The 19,871-nt window shown below is 39.8% G+C and overlaps 1 protein-coding gene across 1 annotated transcript; it reads right to left on the bottom strand.

Moving 5' to 3' along the window:
- Positions 1-1,086: 1,086 nt before the first annotated feature.
- LOC121531651 (C-Jun-amino-terminal kinase-interacting protein 1) lies at positions 1,087-19,147 on the bottom strand. The gene is made up of 10 exons (XM_041837002.2): positions 18,703-19,147; positions 14,770-14,863; positions 13,201-14,232; positions 12,810-12,885; positions 10,675-10,841; positions 5,340-5,443; positions 5,022-5,132; positions 4,033-4,103; positions 3,708-3,806; positions 1,087-3,533 (listed from the first exon to the last, which is right to left on the bottom strand). The coding sequence occupies exons 1-10, from the start codon at positions 19,063-19,065 to the stop codon at positions 3,461-3,463; spliced, it is 2,190 nt and encodes a 729-aa protein (XP_041692936.1). The 5' UTR covers positions 19,066-19,147; the 3' UTR covers positions 1,087-3,460.
- Positions 19,148-19,871: the final 724 nt, after the last annotated feature.

The raw sequence follows: 19,871 nt of genomic DNA, 5'->3' as shown, positions 1-19,871 counted from the left end.
TGACCCAAAGCACAGCTCCAAACTATGCAATAACTATTTAGGGAAGAAGCAGTCAGCTGGTATTCTGTCTATAATGGAGTGGCCTGCACAGTCACCAGATCTCAACCCTATTGAGCTGTTGTGGGAGCAGCTTGACCGTATGGTACGTAACAAGTGCCCATCAAGCCAATCCAACATGTGGGAGGTGCTTCAGGAAGCATGGGGTGAAATCTCTCCAGATTACCTCAACAAATTGACAACTAGAATGCCAAAGGTCTGCAAGGCTGTAATTGCTGCAAATGGAGGATTCTTCGACGAAAGCAAAGTTTGAAGGACACAATTATTATTTCAATTAAAAATCATTATTTCTAACCTTGTCAATGACTACATTTCCTATTCATTTTGCTATATTTCCTATTCAAACTCATTTCATGTATGTTTTCCTGGAAAACAAGGAAATGTCTAAGTGACCCCAAACTTTTGAACAGTAGTGTATATATATTTTGTTCTCCACATTGCCGAATCCTCCTCTCCTCTCCTCCATTTTCAGAAAAATAATACAAATAATAAAAGGTGCTGGGCGACCAGTGTTTCCCCTAATGCAGATTAAATATTTAATATTTAACTTGTAAACTGTGAACAAAGCTTTAGGTATAGCTAATAGCAACTAACTTCAAAGTACTGTTGTTATGGAGTAGGTCATAGAATCACATATTTGAAACTCACATTGCATACCTTGAAATTAATCTAATATTACCCTTCAGTGTTGTCACCCTCAGCATCAAATAGTATTATATTGTATCTCTTTCCACAGCATTACCCAGATTGCTATCAGTCCCACGTCCAACAGAAGCGCACCCGGACACAAAGAGCCCCTGAGGAAAGCCTCCCCACGCAAGTCCCACCACCACCGCAAGAGGATCAAGTTGGAAAGCGATGGATCCACAGAGACGACTCCTCAGAGAACTGAGGCTGACCTCACAATGGCCCTGTGAGGCTGTGTTTACACAGGCAGACAAATTCTGATATTTCTTTCCACTAATTGGTATTTTGACCAATCAGATCAGCTCTGAAAAAGAGCTGATGTGAAAAGATCTGATGTGATCGGTCAAAAGACCAATTAGTGGAAAAAATATCAGAATTGGTGTACCTGTGTAAATGCAGACAAAGATGATCTATTATACCGACAACATAGCCGAGTGACCGCTCTAACACTGGAAATACATTTACATGTCCTCAATGATTGAAGGCAGTCGAGATCAGGTGGGACCATTCTAGCCAATGAGTGGGCAGATATGCGTGTGAACAACAGGTACTTTTCCTCAAAGTTGCCAAAATGCCACGTGCATCCACTTATATCTGTACATTTGTAACAGCCTAAACATTACGAAACTTATTTTCAATCAAATAAGCCCCACATAATTCGACACTCATAGAACTCAATACGAAAAAGGGTTTCTCACGTGGACAGATTCTTGGGTGGAGTAAAACCTCTCACTTGGCCTCCTCCTCTATGACACAGCCATAGAGACTCACCTACTTCCCCAATGGTCTACTCTCTAAATGGCCCTTGGCCTCCTGTGTTATACTCCCACTGACTGACTAAAAATCTTATTGACCCTGTTACATCTATAACCCCTCCCTCTTGACAGCAGAGAAAAAAACAATTTTGCCATGGGGCGTAGAGAGGATTTAGACATTTTAAATCAAGTTTGCTGCAAATATACACATTTTGCCATGGGGCGGAGAGAAGATTTTGCAATTCTATAAATAATTTCTTGCAATTCTACTCATTTTTCCATTGGGCGGAGAGAAATGTTTGCAGTCTTTATTATGATATCCGAGTGACAGTGACAAGAAAATCAATGGGGGCTCCAGTCGGTAATTCGACCACGATTACTACAAGTTTAGATAGCTGGCCGATAGACTAATTTACCAATCTAAAAAATGTTAGCTGACATGGGCTAATTGAGTGACTTGCCAGTGACTGACATAATAGAAAAACTGCTGATGCGCAACCAAATTTCAAAATCGCACCTTGTGTGTTCTAACTCTCAACAGTAAGTTGAGACCCCGACTGAGTTTCAGAGAAGTTCAGAGAGGATTTAAACACCTTCAGATTTAATGACAAGAATTGACCTCCTGTTTCTTTCTCTACATCGTTTTGTTTGACATTGATATCATGCAATACACGTTGGGTTTGATCAAATCTACTGTAGGACATTTCATTTACAAACAGCATATTGTACAGGTAATACGTCTGTCCAACAGTGCCAGGAGAATAATCTCAAATAAAAAGGAAATACATACTGTAAACAGTAATCACAATAATTAGAAAATAGGCACTACTTGTGGTTTTGATTTCCGAACACGTGCCTTCTGGATGACTTTTAAAGTGGTAAGACCACAGTGATTCCAAGATCATATGTATTTAAATATTTTCCTTATACAGTGATTCCACCTTACAATTTTGGCCAAACATATTGTTTCCAGGTTACAGTAGGAGTAGTATTAATACGTAGGGCTTTTTTGTCTGTAGATTGTCATTTTTGAGGGTCACCCGGATAGAATTCCAAACATAGAAGGTGATAGAGCATGATTTAATTATGTAGGAAACAATGTTATTAGGCTACCATCCTTAACTTACACCTGCTTACCCACCAATAGACATGAATTCTTAAATAACAGACTACTATTTTCCATTTCTTAAATGAAATGACATTCCTTTCACGACAGTAAAAAAATAAGAGTCAATTTACCTTTTTGGTATTGGCAGATAGATGACAAGCCCCAGTCAGAGTTAATTTTCACATAGTTAATTGGTGAGAATGCACTGACGGACTGCATTTCATTTAAAGCCTGTCATGATGTGATGGACCATTATTCCATAAATAAACTTTCCAACATACATACTAACTGAATCTGAAATCAAACAGTGTGATACTAAAAACAGTCCAGGGACACGTAGACAGATTGAAATCACTGCCACTGTCTTCCTCCGTACAGAGACGAGGTTTCCAGGTGACTTGATAGTGATGTCATATAATTTGGAATAGCTCATAAAGCCACAAACATATTCTATCTTGATATTGAGTGTGATCTGTAACTACTTGTTGGTTTCTCTGTACAGTAGTACCGTCCTCACATTTGGCTGCACACTTTACAGTTAACAGTACTGTACCTTTGGCCAATAACCTTTGTGAGGAAGATGCATCTATGCTCTTTTAGATAGGACTGGTAACGCTTTAGTTTGGGTATTTCTGTAGACATGTTTGTGCTGTAGAAACATGACAGTGAGTAGAAAGCTGCACCAAGGAGATTGTGTTGCAGATCAGTATTACTAAATGGTTATTTACTGGCATATTGTAAATATTTACTTTAGGAGGCGGCCAAAGCGTTACCATTCATTGCAGTTTAAAATCCACCATGCAAGTTGTTTCATCATGACACAATATTGGAGAAATATACTATTGAGAGAACGCTATTCAATGAAGATGTCCTCTGTTGGGCAGGAGTATCCCACTGTTTCCTTGTAGTACAGTTGGAAGGCTTTCCTATATGTACAGGAACAACAAAAGAGGAGTTAGGTACAAATAGTCAGTAGTAATTTGTTAATAGAAACATGTGTTTATATAAACAGTGCGATGTACATGTACATTAGCATATTTGGATAGTAAGAAGGGATGAGTGGTAGAGAGAAAGGAGGAAAGATTAAGTTGAGAGCTTACCCAACAGACGCAGCCAGTGGCATCATGGAGTCATCTGACATGAAGACATGACAAGCAAACCGCTTATGATCAGGATGTTTAGTGATGAATCCAAAATACCTGGATGGGAGAGCGCAATGGGAGAGACATGATGCAATATGCTCCAGATACAGTGTCTAGAGTTGAGTAGCAACTCTCAATTGCTAGTCTTTGTACCCTTGAGTTACAGCTTTTTAAAATCCCATATTTCTTTATGCAATGAATCCGCTTTTGTACAGTATTTATATAGCTTTAAGTTGAATTACTTCCTTAGTTTAGTATGTGTCATGATAGTTAATTTACTCACTTGTTATGTTTTGGGTGACAGCCGCAAAATGAGATGTTCTTAAGCTGAAAAAAGTGAAAGCACTTATCCCCCTGTGAAAATATACATAGAGATGAGAGATAGTCACGGTCAGTTGCTGCACTAGCGTGTGATGTCAGAGAAAGTACAGTTATAGAATTAGAACAAGTACTCATAGAATGTATCCTACTCATTCTGTTGCTATGGGCACAGTTACTATTGAGCCTGAGTGAAGGCATCATGCTAGCATGGAAGCCCGTCTGTTTCTGCTCATGTTTGGCATGTCATCCAATCGGCAGAACCAGACTGACACGCAGGCCACAGCACACCAGTTAAACAGAATATTAAGCTGAGACCCTATGGTCTGTGTCTGAGAGCTTGTTCATACAGTAAGCCAGTCCAAAAGGGCACACTGTCGGTGCACCACGAGTGAGGAGGCTTAAAAAGTCTTAAGACTGGGTGGTCATTATGCAAGACTGTGAACAGACTGGCAGCGTCCACCCTGCTAACACACTGTGAACAGACTGGCAGCGTCCACCCTGCTACCACACTGTGAACAGACTGGCAGTGTCCACCCTGCTACCACACTGTGAACAGACTGGCAGTGTCCACCCTGCTACCACACTGTGAACAGACTGGCAGTGTCCACCCTGCTACCACACTGTGAACAGACTGGCAGTGTCCACCCTGCTACCACACTGTGAACAGACTGGCAGTGTCCACCCTGCTACCACACTGTGAACAGACTGGCAGTGTCCACCCTGCTACCACACTGTGAACAGACTGGCAGTGTCCACCCTGCTACCACACTGTGAACAGACTGGCAGTGTCCACCCTGCTAACACACTGTGAACAGACTGGCAGTGTCCACCCTGCTACCACAACATGTATCTAGCTAATCCAAATGAAACATGGGCCTTGAACAATGATGCATAAACTAATAACAGTGAAGCATGGAATAAGGCCATTTTAGGGTATAAGAGAGGACATACTCTTTCCGAGGTCCTGCATTCATCTTGCACTATGATCTTCACCCCCTTCATGTTGATCTCCAGAATACATGTCGAGGGAGGCTGCATGGTCATCCGCCGGTTGGTAGCAATCTATTGACCGAACAAGAACAACATAGTCAGATTCAAATACCGTGTTTACTTGTGTACCTTTTAATTTAGCAAATCCAGTCTCAGACTTTTCTGTAAGTACAGTTAACTTCCAGATCACATTCCGTCTACATTATTCCAAATGAGGATTGTGAAACGAGGGTTTAGATTAGAAACTCCAGCACACCACTAGGGGGGCTAATACTCTACCTTTTGCATAGCAGCACAAAGCACATCGTTGCCTTTGTGGTACGGTACGTTAACAGAGCCAAGGAACTTCACACGGAATCTGTCAACCCAGTCATCTTTGTCATCTAATTGATATAAGAGGAGAGAATGGTTTGATTTACAGTTAGGAGCATTACATACTGGTATTAATAGCAGTGAAGAGCTGTCATTATTTGGGTAAGACAAGGGCAAATTTCAACAACATTCAATGCTGGTCCACACAGATTTCATTTCATCAGCATAGTATACAGTAGAGGTTCATTCAGAGCCAATTACTGCTTTTTAAAGAACCTTTTTGTGCTCTCTCCAAAATACCAACTCCTACTGGCTGTTTGGTATGACAATGAGTGGCAAGGAGTTGGCAAGAGAGCACGAACAGACTGGCACTCAGGCTAATTTCTTTCAGGCATTTCGTAGAATGCCCATATTGATCCTATAACCAAACATTGATGCCCAAAGTGTATTGATGGCATTACCTTTGCTATGTTCAAATCCCTTATAATGGATTAAATAAAATAAAATAAAACACTGTGTAATGGGTTAAATAAACCATAATAAACACTGTGTAATGGGTTAAATAAACCATAATAAACACTGTGTAATGGGTTAAATAAACCATAATAAACACTGTGAAATGGGTTAAATAAACCATAATAAACACTGTGTAATGGGTTAAATAAACCATAATAAACACTGTGTAATGGGTTAAATAAACCATAATAAACACTGTGTAATGGGTTAAATAAACCATAATAAACACTGTGTAATGGGTTAAATCAACCATAATAAACACTGTGTAATGGGTTAAATCAACCATAATAAACACTGTGTAATGGGTTAAATAAACCATAATAAACACTGTGTAATGGGTTAAATAAACCATAATAAACACTGTAATGGGTTAAATAAACCATAATAAACACTGTGTAATGGGTTAAATAAACCATAATAAACACTGTGTAATGGGTTAAATAAACCATAATAAACACTGTAATGGGTTAAATAAACCATAATAAACACTGTGTAATGGGTTAAATAAACCATAATAAACACTGTGTAATGGGTTAAATAAACCATTATAAACTCTGTGTAATGGGTTAAATAAACCATAATAAACACTGTGAAATGGGTTAAATAAACCATAATAAACACTGTGAAATGGGTTAAATAAACCATAATAAACACTGTGTAATGGGTTAAATAAACCATAATAAACACTGTGTAATGGGTTAAATAAACCATAATAAACACTGTGTAATGGGTTAAATAAACCATAATAAACACTGTGTAATGGGTTAAATCAACCATAATAAACACTGTGTAATGGGTTAAATCAACCATAATAAACACTGTGTAATGGGTTAAATCAACCATAATAAACACTGTGTAATGGGTTAAATAAACCATAATAAACACTGTAATGGGTTAAATAAACCATAATAAACACTGTGTAATGGGTTAAATAAACCATAATAAACACTGTGTAATGGGTTAAATAAACCATTATAAACTCTGTGTAATGGGTTAAATAAACCATAATAAACACTGTGTAATGGGTTAAATAAACCATAATAAACACTGTGAAATGGGTTAAATAAACCATAATAAACACTGTGTAATGGGTTAAATAAACCATAATAAACACTGTGTAATGGGTTAAATAAACCATAATAAACACTGTGTAATGGGTTACATCAACCATAATAAACACTGTGTAATGGGTTAAATAAACCATAATAAACACTGTGTAATGGGTTAAATAAACCATAATAAACACTGTGAAATGGGTTAAATAAACCATAATAAACACTGTGAAATGGGTTAAATAAACCATAATAAACACTGTGTAATGGGTTAAATAAACCATAATAAACACTGTGTAATGGGTTAAATAAACCATAATAAACACTGTGTAATGGGTTAAATAAACCATAATAAACACTGTGTAATGGGTTAAATCAACCATAATAAACACTGTGTAATGGGTTAAATCAACCATAATAAACACTGTGTAATGGGTTAAATCAACCATAATAAACACTGTGTAATGGGTTAAATAAACCATAATAAACACTGTAATGGGTTAAATAAACCATAATAAACACTGTGTAATGGGTTAAATAAACCATAATAAACACTGTGTAATGGGTTAAATAAACCATTATAAACTCTGTGTAATGGGTTAAATAAACCATAATAAACACTGTGTAATGGGTTAAATAAACCATAATAAACACTGTGAAATGGGTTAAATAAACCATAATAAACACTGTGTAATGGGTTAAATAAACCATAATAAACACTGTGTAATGGGTTAAATAAACCATAATAAACACTGTGTAATGGGTTACATCAACCATAATAAACACTGTGTAATGGGTTAAATAAACCATAATAAACACTGTGTAATGGGTTAAATAAACCATAATAAACACTGTGTAATGGGTTAAATCAACCATAATAAACACTGTGTAATGGGTTAAATCAACCATAATAAACACTGTGTAATGGGTTAAATAAACCATAATAAACACTGTGTAATGGGTTAAATAAACCATAATAAACACTGTGTAATGGGTTAAATCAACCATAATAAACACTGTGTAATGGGTTAAATCAACCATAATAAACACTGTGTAATGGGTTAAATAAACACTGTGTAATGGGTTAAATAAACCATAATAAACACTGTGTAATGGGTTAAATAAACCATAATAAACACTGTGTAATGGGTTAAATCAACCATAATAAACACTGTGTAATGGGTTAAATAAACCATAATAAACACTGTGTAATGGGTTAAATCAACCATAATAAACACTGTGTAATGGGTTAAATCAACCATAATAAACACTGTGTAATGGGTTAAATAAACCATAATAAACACTGTGTAATGGGTTAAATCAACCATAATAAACACTGTGTAATGGGTTAAATCAACCATAATAAACACTGTGTAATGGGTTAAATAAACCATAATAAACACTGTGTAATGGGTTAAATAAACCATAATAAACACTGTGTAATGGGTTAAATAAACCATAATAAACACTGTGTAATGGGTTAAATAAACCATAATAAACACTGTGTAATGGGTTAAATAAACCATAATAAACACTGTGTAATGGGTTAAATAAACCATAATAAACACTGTGTAATGGGTTAAATAAACCATAATAAACACTGTGTAATGGGTTAAATAAACCATAATAAACACTGTGTAATGGGTTAAATAAACCATAATAAACACTGTGTAATGGGTTAAATAAACCATAATAAACACTGTGTAATGGGTTAAATAAACCATAATAAACACTGTGAAATGGGTTAAATAAACCATAATAAACACTGTGTAATGGGTTAAATAAACCATAATAAACACTGTGTAATGGGTTAAATAAACCATAATAAACACTGTGTAATGGGTTAAATCAACCATAATAAACACTGTGTAATGGGTTAAATCAACCATAATAAACACTGTGTAATGGGTTAAATCAACCATAATAAACACTGTGTAATGGGTTAAATAAACCATAATAAACACTGTGTAATGGGTTAAATAAACCATAATAAACACTGTAATGGGTTAAATAAACCATAATAAACACTGTGTAATGGGTTAAATAAACCATAATAAACACTGTGTAATGGGTTAAATAAACCATTATAAACTCTGTGTAATGGGTTAAATAAACCATAATAAACACTGTGTAATGGGTTAAATAAACCATAATAAACACTGTGAAATGGGTTAAATAAACCATAATAAACACTGTGTAATGGGTTAAATAAACCATAATAAACACTGTGTAATGGGTTAAATAAACCATAATAAACACTGTGTAATGGGTTACATCAACCATAATAAACACTGTGTAATGGGTTAAATAAACCATAATAAACACTGTGTAATGGGTTAAATAAACCATAATAAACACTGTGTAATGGGTTAAATCAACCATAATAAACACTGTGTAATGGGTTAAATCAACCATAATAAACACTGTGTAATGGGTTAAATAAACCATAATAAACACTGTGTAATGGGTTAAATAAACCATAATAAACACTGTGTAATGGGTTAAATCAACCATAATAAACACTGTGTAATGGGTTAAATAAACACTGTGTAATGGGTTAAATAAACCATAATAAACACTGTGTAATGGGTTAAATAAACCATAATAAACACTGTGTAATGGGTTAAATAAACCATAATAAACACTGTGTAATGGGTTAAATAAACCATAATAAACACTGTGTAATGGGTTAAATAAACCATAATAAACACTGTGTAATGGGTTAAATCAACCATAATAAACACTGTGTAATGGGTTAAATCAACCATAATAAACACTGTGTAATGGGTTAAATCAACCATAATAAACACTGTGTAATGGGTTAAATCAACCATAATAAACACTGTGTAATGGGTTAAATCAACCATAATAAACACTGTGTAATGGGTTAAATAAACCATAATAAACACTGTGTAATGGGTTAAATAAACCATAATAAACACTGTGTAATGGGTTAAATAAACCATAATAAACACTGTGTAATGGGTTAAATAAACCATAATAAACACTGTGTAATGGGTTAAATAAACCATAATAAACACTGTGTAATGGGTTAAATAAACCATAATAAACACTGTGTAATGGGTTAAATAAACCATAATAAACACTGTGTAATGGGTTAAATAAACCATAATAAACACTGTGTAATGGGTTAAATAAACCATAATAAACACTGTGTAATGGGTTAAATAAACCATAATAAACACTGTGTAATGGGTTAAATAAACCATAATAAACACTGTGTAATGGGTTAAATAAACCATAATAAACACTGTGTAATGGGTTAAATCAACCATAATAAACACTGTGTAATGGGTTAAATAAACCATAATAAACACTGTGTAATGGGTTAAATAAACCATAATAAACACTGTGTAATGGGTTAAATAAACCATAATAAACACTGTGTAATGGGTTAAATAAACCATAATAAACACTGTGTAATGGGTTAAATAAACCATAATAAACACTGTGTAATGGGTTAAATAAACCATATTAAACACTGTGTAATGGGTTAAATAAACCATAATAAACACTGTGTAATGGGTTAAATAAACCATAATAAACACTGTGTAATGGGTTAAATAAACCATAATAAACACTGTGTAATGGGTTAAATAAACCATAATAAACACTGTGTAATGGGTTAAAGCAACCATAATAAACTCTGTGTAATGGGTTAAATAAACCATAATAAACACTGTGTAATGGGTTAAATAAACCATATTTGATACCTTTGCTGTGTTCCAGTGTGACCTTGGCAGCGTAGTAGGCAGGGAAGATGCCGCTGGCCCCAGTCCTCATGTTGTAGGCCTTACACCACAGGTCATCAGCCTGAACCTCCATCAGCAGGGGGTCATCCACCTCTAGCATCAGCTCATCGTCATGGCGAGGGATGAACCTGTCAATCACACAGACAGCATGGGTAATCAATAAATCAATCAAAATGTATTTAGAAAGTCGTTTTTTACATCACCAGTTGTCACAAAGTGCTTTACAGTAACCCAGCCTGGACCCAAAGAGCAAGCAGGAGCACAGTGGGAAGGAAAACCACTCCACAGTGGATGCAAAAGAAACACTGCGAGCATGGAATTATGCATGGTACATCTTGCTAACGAGGTGGTGATTACATGAGGAAACTAACTAAATGTCAGACCATTATGATGTTGTGTTTGATGTTTATCCATGTAATGAATCTTTAATGTGTTTGTCAGCGCCTGAAGGAGGACCCTGTGTAAGACTGCTTTAAGCATTCATAAATATGTATAACCCATTTACAGTGCATTCGGAAAGTATTCAGACCCCTTCCCCTTTTCCACATTTTGTTACGTTACAGTCTTATTCTAAAATTGATTAAATAAAAATACATTCTCATCAATCTACACACAATACCCCATAATGGCAAAGCGAAAACAGGTTTTTAGAAAGTTTAGCAAATGTATTAAAAATAAAAAACAGAAATACCTTATTTACATAAGTATTCAGACCCTTTGCTATGAAACTCGAAATTGAGCTCAGGTGCATCCTGTTTCCATTGATCATCCTTGAGATGTTTCTACAACTTGATTGGAGTCCACCTGTGGTACATTCAATTGACTGGACATGATTTGGAAAAGGCACACACCTGTCTATATAAGGTCCCACAGTTGACAGTGCATGTCAGAGCAAAAACCAAGCCATGAGGTCGAAGGAATTGTTCGTAGAGCTCTGAGACAGGATTATGTCCAGGCACAGATCTGGGGAAGGGTAGCAAAAAATGTCTGCAGCATTGAAGGTCCCCAAGAACACAGTGGACTCCAAAATTCTTAAATGGAAGAAGTTTGGAACTACCAACTCTTCCTAGAGCAGGGTTCCCGGGGGAGAAGGGCCTTGGTCAGGGAGGTGACCAAGAACCCGATGGTCACTCTGACAAAGCTCCAGAGGTCCTCTGTGGAGATGGGAGAACCTTCCAGAAGGACAACAATCTCTGCAGCACTCCACCAATCAGGCCTTTATGGTAGAGTGGCCGGACGGAAGCCACTCCTCAGTAAAAAGCACATGACAGCCCGCTTCGAGTTTGCCAAAAGGCACCTAAAGGACTCTCAGACCATGAGAAACAAGATTATCTGGTCTGATGAAACCAAGATTGAACTCTTTGGCCTGAATGCCATGCGTCACGTCTGGAGGAAACCTGGCACCATCCCTACGGTGAAGCATGGTGGTGGCAGCATCATGCTGTGGGGCTGTTTTCAGCGGCAGGGACTGGGTTGAGGATCGAGGGAAAGATGAACGGAGCAAAGTACAGAGAGATCCTTAATTAAAACCTGCTCCTGAGAGACTGGGGCGAAGGTTCACCTTCTAACAGGACAACGACCCTAAACACACAGCCAAGACAATGCAGGAGTGGCTTCGGGACAAGTCTCTGAATGTCCTTGAGTTGCCCAGCCAGTGCACGGACTTGAGCCTGATTGAACATCTCTGGAGAGACCTGCAAATAGCTTGAGAGGATCTGCAGAGAAGAATGGGAGAAACTCTCCAAATACAGGTGTGCCAAGCTTGTACCGACATACCCAAGAAGACTCGAGGCTGTAATCGCTGCCAAAGGTGCTTCAACAAAGTATTGAGTAAAGGGTCTGAATACTTATGTAAATGTAATATTTAAATTTTTAATACATTTGCTAACATTTCTAAAAACCTGTTTTTGCTTTGTCATTATGGGGTATTTGGTGTAGATTGATGAGGGGAAAAAACTATTTAATCAATTTTAGAATAAGGCTGTAACGTAACAAAATGTGGAAAAAGTAAAGGGGTCTGAATACTTTCCGAATGAACGGTATAATGGCTTATTCATGAAGGTTATTATACAGAGTAACCCCAGACAATGTCTCACCTGAACACAGCTCTGTGGCTCTGCTCCTTCTCTACCCCATCTAACACACAGGAGAACAGGCCAAAGGACTCTGCACCTGGAGGACACAAGGCAGGAGAAGAGCTTTATGGCCCTAGTACATTAATAGTGCCAAAAAAACCTGATACGGGAGTGACTTTGGGGACTGGTCATTCTTGAACCTTTGTAGCTCCTGTGTAGTAAGTGGTAATCTTATGTTTCTTCCTTCAGAAATATGGTTTCAATGAAATTGCAATACAGCTGAGAAATAACATAACCTTGAGCCAGGTCTCCCTCGAAAAAAGGTTATTCATCCCAAGAGACTTCCTGGTTCAATAAAGGTTTAAAAAGAAAATTTAAAAAAAGGATGGCAGCAGCCGGTCACAGAACTCACCAGAGGAGCGTAAATGTCCGTTCACAAACACATTGAGGAACTTGCGTGTTCGAGGTCCCCCGCCAACCCCTGCCTCAGATGATGAAGCAGCCCTGGACAAGCGTGATGACTTTCTCCTTTCTCTTTTCAGCTCGCTGCGATCCACCTCATAGTCCTCCTCCTCGTTGGCTGACTCATACACTGTCTCTGTGTCGCTGTCCTCACTGTAGCTATGGTAACACTGCTTCAAGCTCACCAGTTCTAGCTGGGCGTGCTCGTCCACCACCAGGGTGTACTTTACAGAGTCATAAGACAGGCCATCGGCCTCGGCGCTCCGAGTCCGCAGAGCCCCCAACTCACCCTTAGATCTACACTTAGAGCCTCTGTCACACACCCCCCTGTCCTGGTCCCCTCCCTCACTGACGGATGGCCTAAAGCACGAGGAGGAGGAGCGTGGAGGAGGTGCAGAGGGGTGCAGGTAGACCTCGTCCTCCTCGCTGATGGAGGGGTTTGTTCGGTCGGGGAGGGCGGTGTTTGGGTATGCTGGGGGTCCCTCTGCATCGGAGCTGATGGACATGCGATTGCCCTCGCTGCTTTGAGACAGGAAGGGACGGACAGTGTCACAGTCAGTGTCAGGGTTCTTCTGGTGTACCGGGGTCAGGTAGATCTCCTCAGTGGCCTCTGGCTGGAGCTCCTCCTCCTGGCAGCAGCCCCGAACCTGCCCTCGCCCCTGTCCTCCACCTTTCCCCCTGCTACCGTCCCTATTCCTGTCCCCCTCCACAGCAGTGTCTCTCATGCTGCCTGCTTTGGGTTTTGCTGCTTTAACCTGGTTGTGTGGAGCAGCGGAGGGCTTCTTAGTCCGCTGTTTGGCGTCTCGCTGTCGGCCCCGTGTTTCTGTAGCTCCGTGTGAGATGAACGTGGCGTAGTCCTTGCTGTGTGCCTTGACTGCCTTCTCTGTCCCTCTGTTTTGTGGTGGTTTGGCCACGGAGCCGTCACCGTTGTGCTGCTGGACAGCCTCGTCATTCACCTGCTCATTAGTGGGCGTTAGATCCCCTTTAACACACACGAGGCACACAAAGAAACACAACAACAACGCACGCAAAAACAAAAGATTATTCATTAGTCACCAAACTTTACAGTGAAGGATTATTAAGGGCTACAGTAATAATAGGATCCATTCTGCATACTGTATAGAGTTTCAGAATGAGAGTCATTGGTGTGTTTCGAATCCAACATGTTCTGTCATACAGAAATATGAGAATACTGAGAAAGCGCTGGGCTTCCATGTTCCCATGTTCCCACAGTCATTTTATGAAGGAATGAGCGGAGTAGAGTATGGTGAAATACAGTCGCATTGGCTACAATATGTGCAATTACTCTGTGCTCATTGACATTAAATAAAACGTGTCTAGACAAATTTCATAGAAAATTATTAATGATTAATTAATTATAAATTTCCTTAATACTTTAACTTCTGCAAAATCAAACATTGTTGCTTTGTTTAAAGTTGATGTTGGTATTATTCTTAAAAGAAAGTACTGTCTACCAGTAGATGTTTATGGTTTAAACCAGTGGATATTCCATTCTCACCTGTTATGTGGGGGGAGGAGGAGTTTGAGTTTGATACATTGTCCTTCCACGTGTCCTTCTTTCCAAACGAGTTGTTGTTAATGGTGTCCTTGTCCTACAGTGATATTACAGACACACAGAGAGAGAGAGAGAGAGAGAGAGAGAAGAGAGGGAGAGAGAGTTACATTTTAAATTTGATAAACATTACATCACCCTTTAAGAGTGTGCACAGTGCACAAGCACACACACAAAGGAGTGGCTTTTAGAAAGCCTGAGTGTTGTTTTGCCTAGCTATGGCTGTTTTTTTATTCTCTATTATTACCAGAGAGCCAGTCCAGCCCAGTCCCGCCCAGCCCACAGCTCTTTTAGCCAAGCAGCACTACGATCAATGACTGTCTCAGTTTCCAATCACATATACCCAGCCCTAGACTCCGTTCCAGGCTTCCTGCAGCCGAATGAAGAACCAGAGCCACCTAAATCTAAACCCATCTAAATATATGGCTCTGCGCGAGACTAACCAAGCACTGATGACATCACACACGCCACCACAATCTGATCCGGCTGCCAGGAAGAGGAATCAGGAATGAGCCAGTAAAGAGGAGGAAGTCAAGGCTCCTACACTAACACAGCTCACTGTCTGTCATAGAGACCATTCACAGTGATGGTGCTGACTCACTGTGGTGATGCAGCTGCTGCTGCCGGGCACTGCCACGGTTACCATGGTTACCGTGCCCCACAACCCGGAGGAAAGAGAGAGTGTGTGTGTGTTTATTTGGTGTGTGTGTGTGTGTGTATGTGCTGATAGAACAGTTTGATGTTGAAATGTTCCTCGTGAAGAATTGGTTCTATCTATGAAATAAAGGAGAGTCATTTTGGAGTTCATGAAATCCACCGGGTATCAAACTCATGACTTACTGTGTTAGCCCTCTGGTAGCTAACAAGTCTTCATGTCTCCAGTAAGGTTTCTCATCATTAGAACCTAGCTGGAACCTCTGGAAGACTTCACCCCCAGAAGCTGATACCCATCAACTGTGTAATCTGATTCATGGCACCAACATAACCAGGTTAGCCCACGCTACAGCCTAGACATATTTCCTCTGAGATACACGTCTATTGAGATGTTAGACACATCACCTGGCACAGTTAACAGTGGATTCCCTATAGTTTCAAGTTTTATTAGTCATATGTACGGGATACGTGTGGTATACACCGTCCAATGAAATGCTTACTTGCAGGTTCCTTCTGGACAATGCAACAACAATAAGAAATAATAAAATATAAGAATATGAACATAAAGTCAATGGCAGTAGACTATAATAAACATTTTAGCATCAGTATAATACAGGAAGGCACAATTTATAGTCCAATATTTACATGTGTTTTGGGGAAGGGGGGATGGGGGGCAAGTATTTAAACGGTGCAGTATTTAGCAATCATAATAAGAGTCTGGTAGGTGCCATGTCGAATATCCATGATCAGATAAGTGGCTATGGCTTATGAAAAGCACAGCTGAAATAAACAACTACGATGGCTGTCATGATAATTGAACTGCCTTGAGCTCCATAAGCTCCATTGGCTACCCACACACACACAGCTCAACCCATCCCTCACAACAGCCTGATGTAACCAGGTGGGACACGTAGTGACGGCAACAGCCATGGTGACATATGGCTGGGAGTCCCTCTCTCTAGTCTAAACAAAAAGCTAAATCCTCCAATGTACTCGTTCACCTTGAACACATTATAAACCTGACTGGGTGTGGTATAGAGACACTTGATCTGGAGGGGGATCTGAAAATAGGTAGTGCCAACATTCAGATAACAGATCTGGGACCAGGCTAAGTGCTGCATTGCTACAGCACAAGTTTGTGCGGTCTTGCTACAGAAACAGATCTGGGACCAGGCTATTACGCCGATTTCACTGCCTATTCCACAGTTCTTGAGAATAGCTCCTTATGGATGAAGTGTCTCTGTCTGTATCAGGCTACCACTCTGACTGTAGGAGTGAGACATAAAACATGGTTAGCCTAATCCTCTCCGACCCCAACACAGGGTGAGATCACGAGCAGCAGGGCTCAGGAGCAGAGTTCAGGCCGTGCCACACACAGAGACGTGACCAGGACTGACAGGGCCAGAATTAGGAATTACACTGCCTGAGGAACGGCATCCACACAGGCCTCCCTCTATCCTCCTCATGAACCATGCTGCCATGGGTTCAAATACTATTTGAAATCTTTCAAATATGTTTAGCATTTGCTTTAGCCTGCCTAGAGTGCCAGAGGAGCGGGGTTTGATGTTTTGGGACTATGCTATTGGTCCATTAAACCAGGCAAGTGTAAAAACAAGCACAGCTGAAGTATTTTAATGATTTCAAGTGCTATTTGAACCCAGTTCTGCCACACACACACACACACACACACAGCGGGCCTCTCTCTATCATCCCCAGACATGGAAGTGATGTTAGGTTATCTGATGGGAAGGAACCCTGACAGGATCAAGATTAACCAGTCAGTGAAATACTGGAGCTGTAGCAGGTTGTTATCCTACATCTGGCCACCTTATCCTGATATTTCCTGATCTTCTGTGAATGTCACTACATACTCAGAAAGACATTGTGCTCATCATGAAATATATTTTCTGGACCTTTTCTTTTTACCATCGTAACAACTGGTGATAACTGATTATTACTGGTTTCAACTGGTTGTAACTGATTATTTAGATGGTCATAACTGATTATAACTGGAAAGGGTTGGGGCTGTTTGGGTGAGTTCATATCATTCTTAGGCTACATACTGGACATGCATGACAATAATTGTACTAATAGCCTAGGTTAAAGATGAAACAGTCAAACTTCAATGTGCACTCTGAGAAGGAAGTATATTATACTACTAGAGAGACTCAGTTGTGCTGAGCATTGTGGGCAATTACTGAAATCATTCCAAGTCTACTTCAGAGAAATGACAGCCCTCTCCTCGTCGTACACTTCTTCCATGAAGTCAGGACTGTAGCTCACTAGACTATGTCAAAGCATGCAGGCGTTAACAAACCCTGTTTAGTCACGATAAATACTAGCTAGCCTACAGGATAGCACTCTGGCAAGAGGTGTATTCTGAGGGAAAGATCAAAGATCTTCTACAGATCAACATGACATGCAAGGGATGAAAGATTATCCTCATTCCTCTACCCATTGCACATAGGATTGTCATTGTAAACCGCCCTGCCGTTGGACTGACGGACTCTGACCTGTCCTTTTCCATTGTTATCCATGGTGAGCACACCCTTACTTCCCTGTCTGTTGCCATTCAGCTGACAGGGAAGCTGACAGACTCACAGAAGGGGAGTTCTATTTTCAGACAGCAAAGACCAAGGAAAGGAGCATATGCTACATACACAGTCGTAAACACTGGCTCAGTCAACTAGAGGGAGTAAGAGCACATTCATTACCACATAAATGAACATTCCCTCTACTGTAACAATGCCTTGATTGAGAACCACAACAGTTCCAGCACTATGATATCCAAATACACGTTAGCAAAGAATGAGAAATGATAATCCTTTTCATTTAAAGACATTAACAGTTAAACTGAAGACATTTACATGACAGGAGGTCTGTGTATCGGTGCCTGGGTAACTGCCTCGATACAGATCCCATTCTATCTGATCTCCCATGAATGATTTAAACCAAACAGATGATATGGAATCACAGAGGAGAAGAGCAGGATCTCTACTGTATATTGGTGCTCGGTAAGCTACCAGCCTCTACACCTCCTATACAGATCCTATCCTGTCAAATCTGATCGTTGAAACAGACATAATTTAATCTGTCATTACAGGGCAGATATAGAAGCAGGCCCTCTACATCTTCATCTATTCTGTATCTAATCCAACATTATTTGAACCAAACGGATGATCTGATGATCCGTGTCCTCACAGGGTAGAAAGAAACAGCCCTCACCTGAGTCCTGGGAGGCTGAGGCTGCACCTGTGGAAACAGCGCTAGGGTGGTGGGTCTCTTGGGCCTGTACGTATCCATAGCGACCGGATGTTCCGCAGATTCTGATTCTATCACATTAGTCTGTTTCTGTCTGACAGGCGTTAGAACGACGCACCCTCTCTCTTCCTGGTTGAGCCTGTGGTCGTCTTGGGAACCATGGATCAGGCCCCAGTGCTCCACTTCCTCTTGGATATCCTCCTCAGCGTCGATCAGGTCCAAGTGGAGCATCTCCGCCTGCAATTCCCTGAATCCCCGCCCGTCTGCCTTCCCGGCCTCGCTACTGGCTGGCCACGTCACATGGTCCTGGGAAGATCCAGGCAGCATCAGCGTTGCAGCAGAGAGAGAGAGAATGATTCAGTGAGGAGGAGAGCAGAGGGAGGGAGGGGGAGAGAGCAGAGACGGAGCCAGCCAATCAGCGATCGCCAATGACATCAGCAGAGTCTGTGGCTCTTTCTCTCTCTTGCTCACTGTAATGTCATTCTAATCCAATCATACTGTAGCAGGATAAACCTCCCTGAAAACAAACACAGGCAGGGCTGGGCTATTGTTTTGTTCTGTGAGGAATACAACACCAGTGTGTAACACCCTTACTGTCTTTACACTGATGTCAAATCTAATGATAATGTTAATACTGAATCCTTTAATTAACCACAAAATATTAAGATGTACACAAACCTACTGGAGGCTACATCAATGGCATCCTAAAAATCCTACAACCTTCCCCTAAGCGAATGCCTGTTCTGAAGTCTCCATTTGACTGATATTAAAATGACAGTTTGCCCAAGCAGCTAGTGTAGTAGAATCTCTGCATGGCTAAAGGCTGCGGGAAATGAAGTGATGACCAGGCTGTAACGATGAGTCATATGTTAGATCTACTTAGCTCTGGACCAGGTGTATCAGGACTATCCCTGCCTGCAATCATTCATCTGATAAGTGACTCTGGACTTTACTCAGATTATTCTATTGCTGCAGCTACTCTCATTCTCACCTCACAAAATAAAATCACATGATGGGAGCAACATTTATCTAAATGTCTCAACATTCTATATTCTATTATGAACATTCATATTATGAAAAGTAGACTACAGCAGAGTCAAGTCAAACAGAGTGCATTGTGGTCGAAGGGAGGT

This window comes from Coregonus clupeaformis, chromosome 19 (assembly GCF_020615455.1).
Source record: "Coregonus clupeaformis isolate EN_2021a chromosome 19, ASM2061545v1, whole genome shotgun sequence".
Classification (NCBI taxonomy): Eukaryota; Metazoa; Chordata; class Actinopteri; order Salmoniformes; family Salmonidae; genus Coregonus; species Coregonus clupeaformis.
The sequence above is the reverse complement of the archived record's forward strand: the minus strand, read 5'-3'. Positions and strand labels throughout refer to the sequence as shown.

Coding starts and splice junctions, on each gene's coding strand:
- LOC121531651 (XM_041837002.2), bottom strand. CDS start 19,065: ATGCTGCCTGGATCTTCCCAGGACCATGTGACGTGGCCAGCCAGTAGC. Junction 12,886..13,200: donor CGGACATTTACGCTCCTCTG/GTGAGTTCTGTG, acceptor TGTGTCCTCCAG/GTGCAGAGTCCTTTGGCCTG. Junction 5,444..10,674: donor CACACTGGAACACAGCAAAG/GTATCAAATATG, acceptor TATATCAATTAG/ATGACAAAGATGACTGGGTT.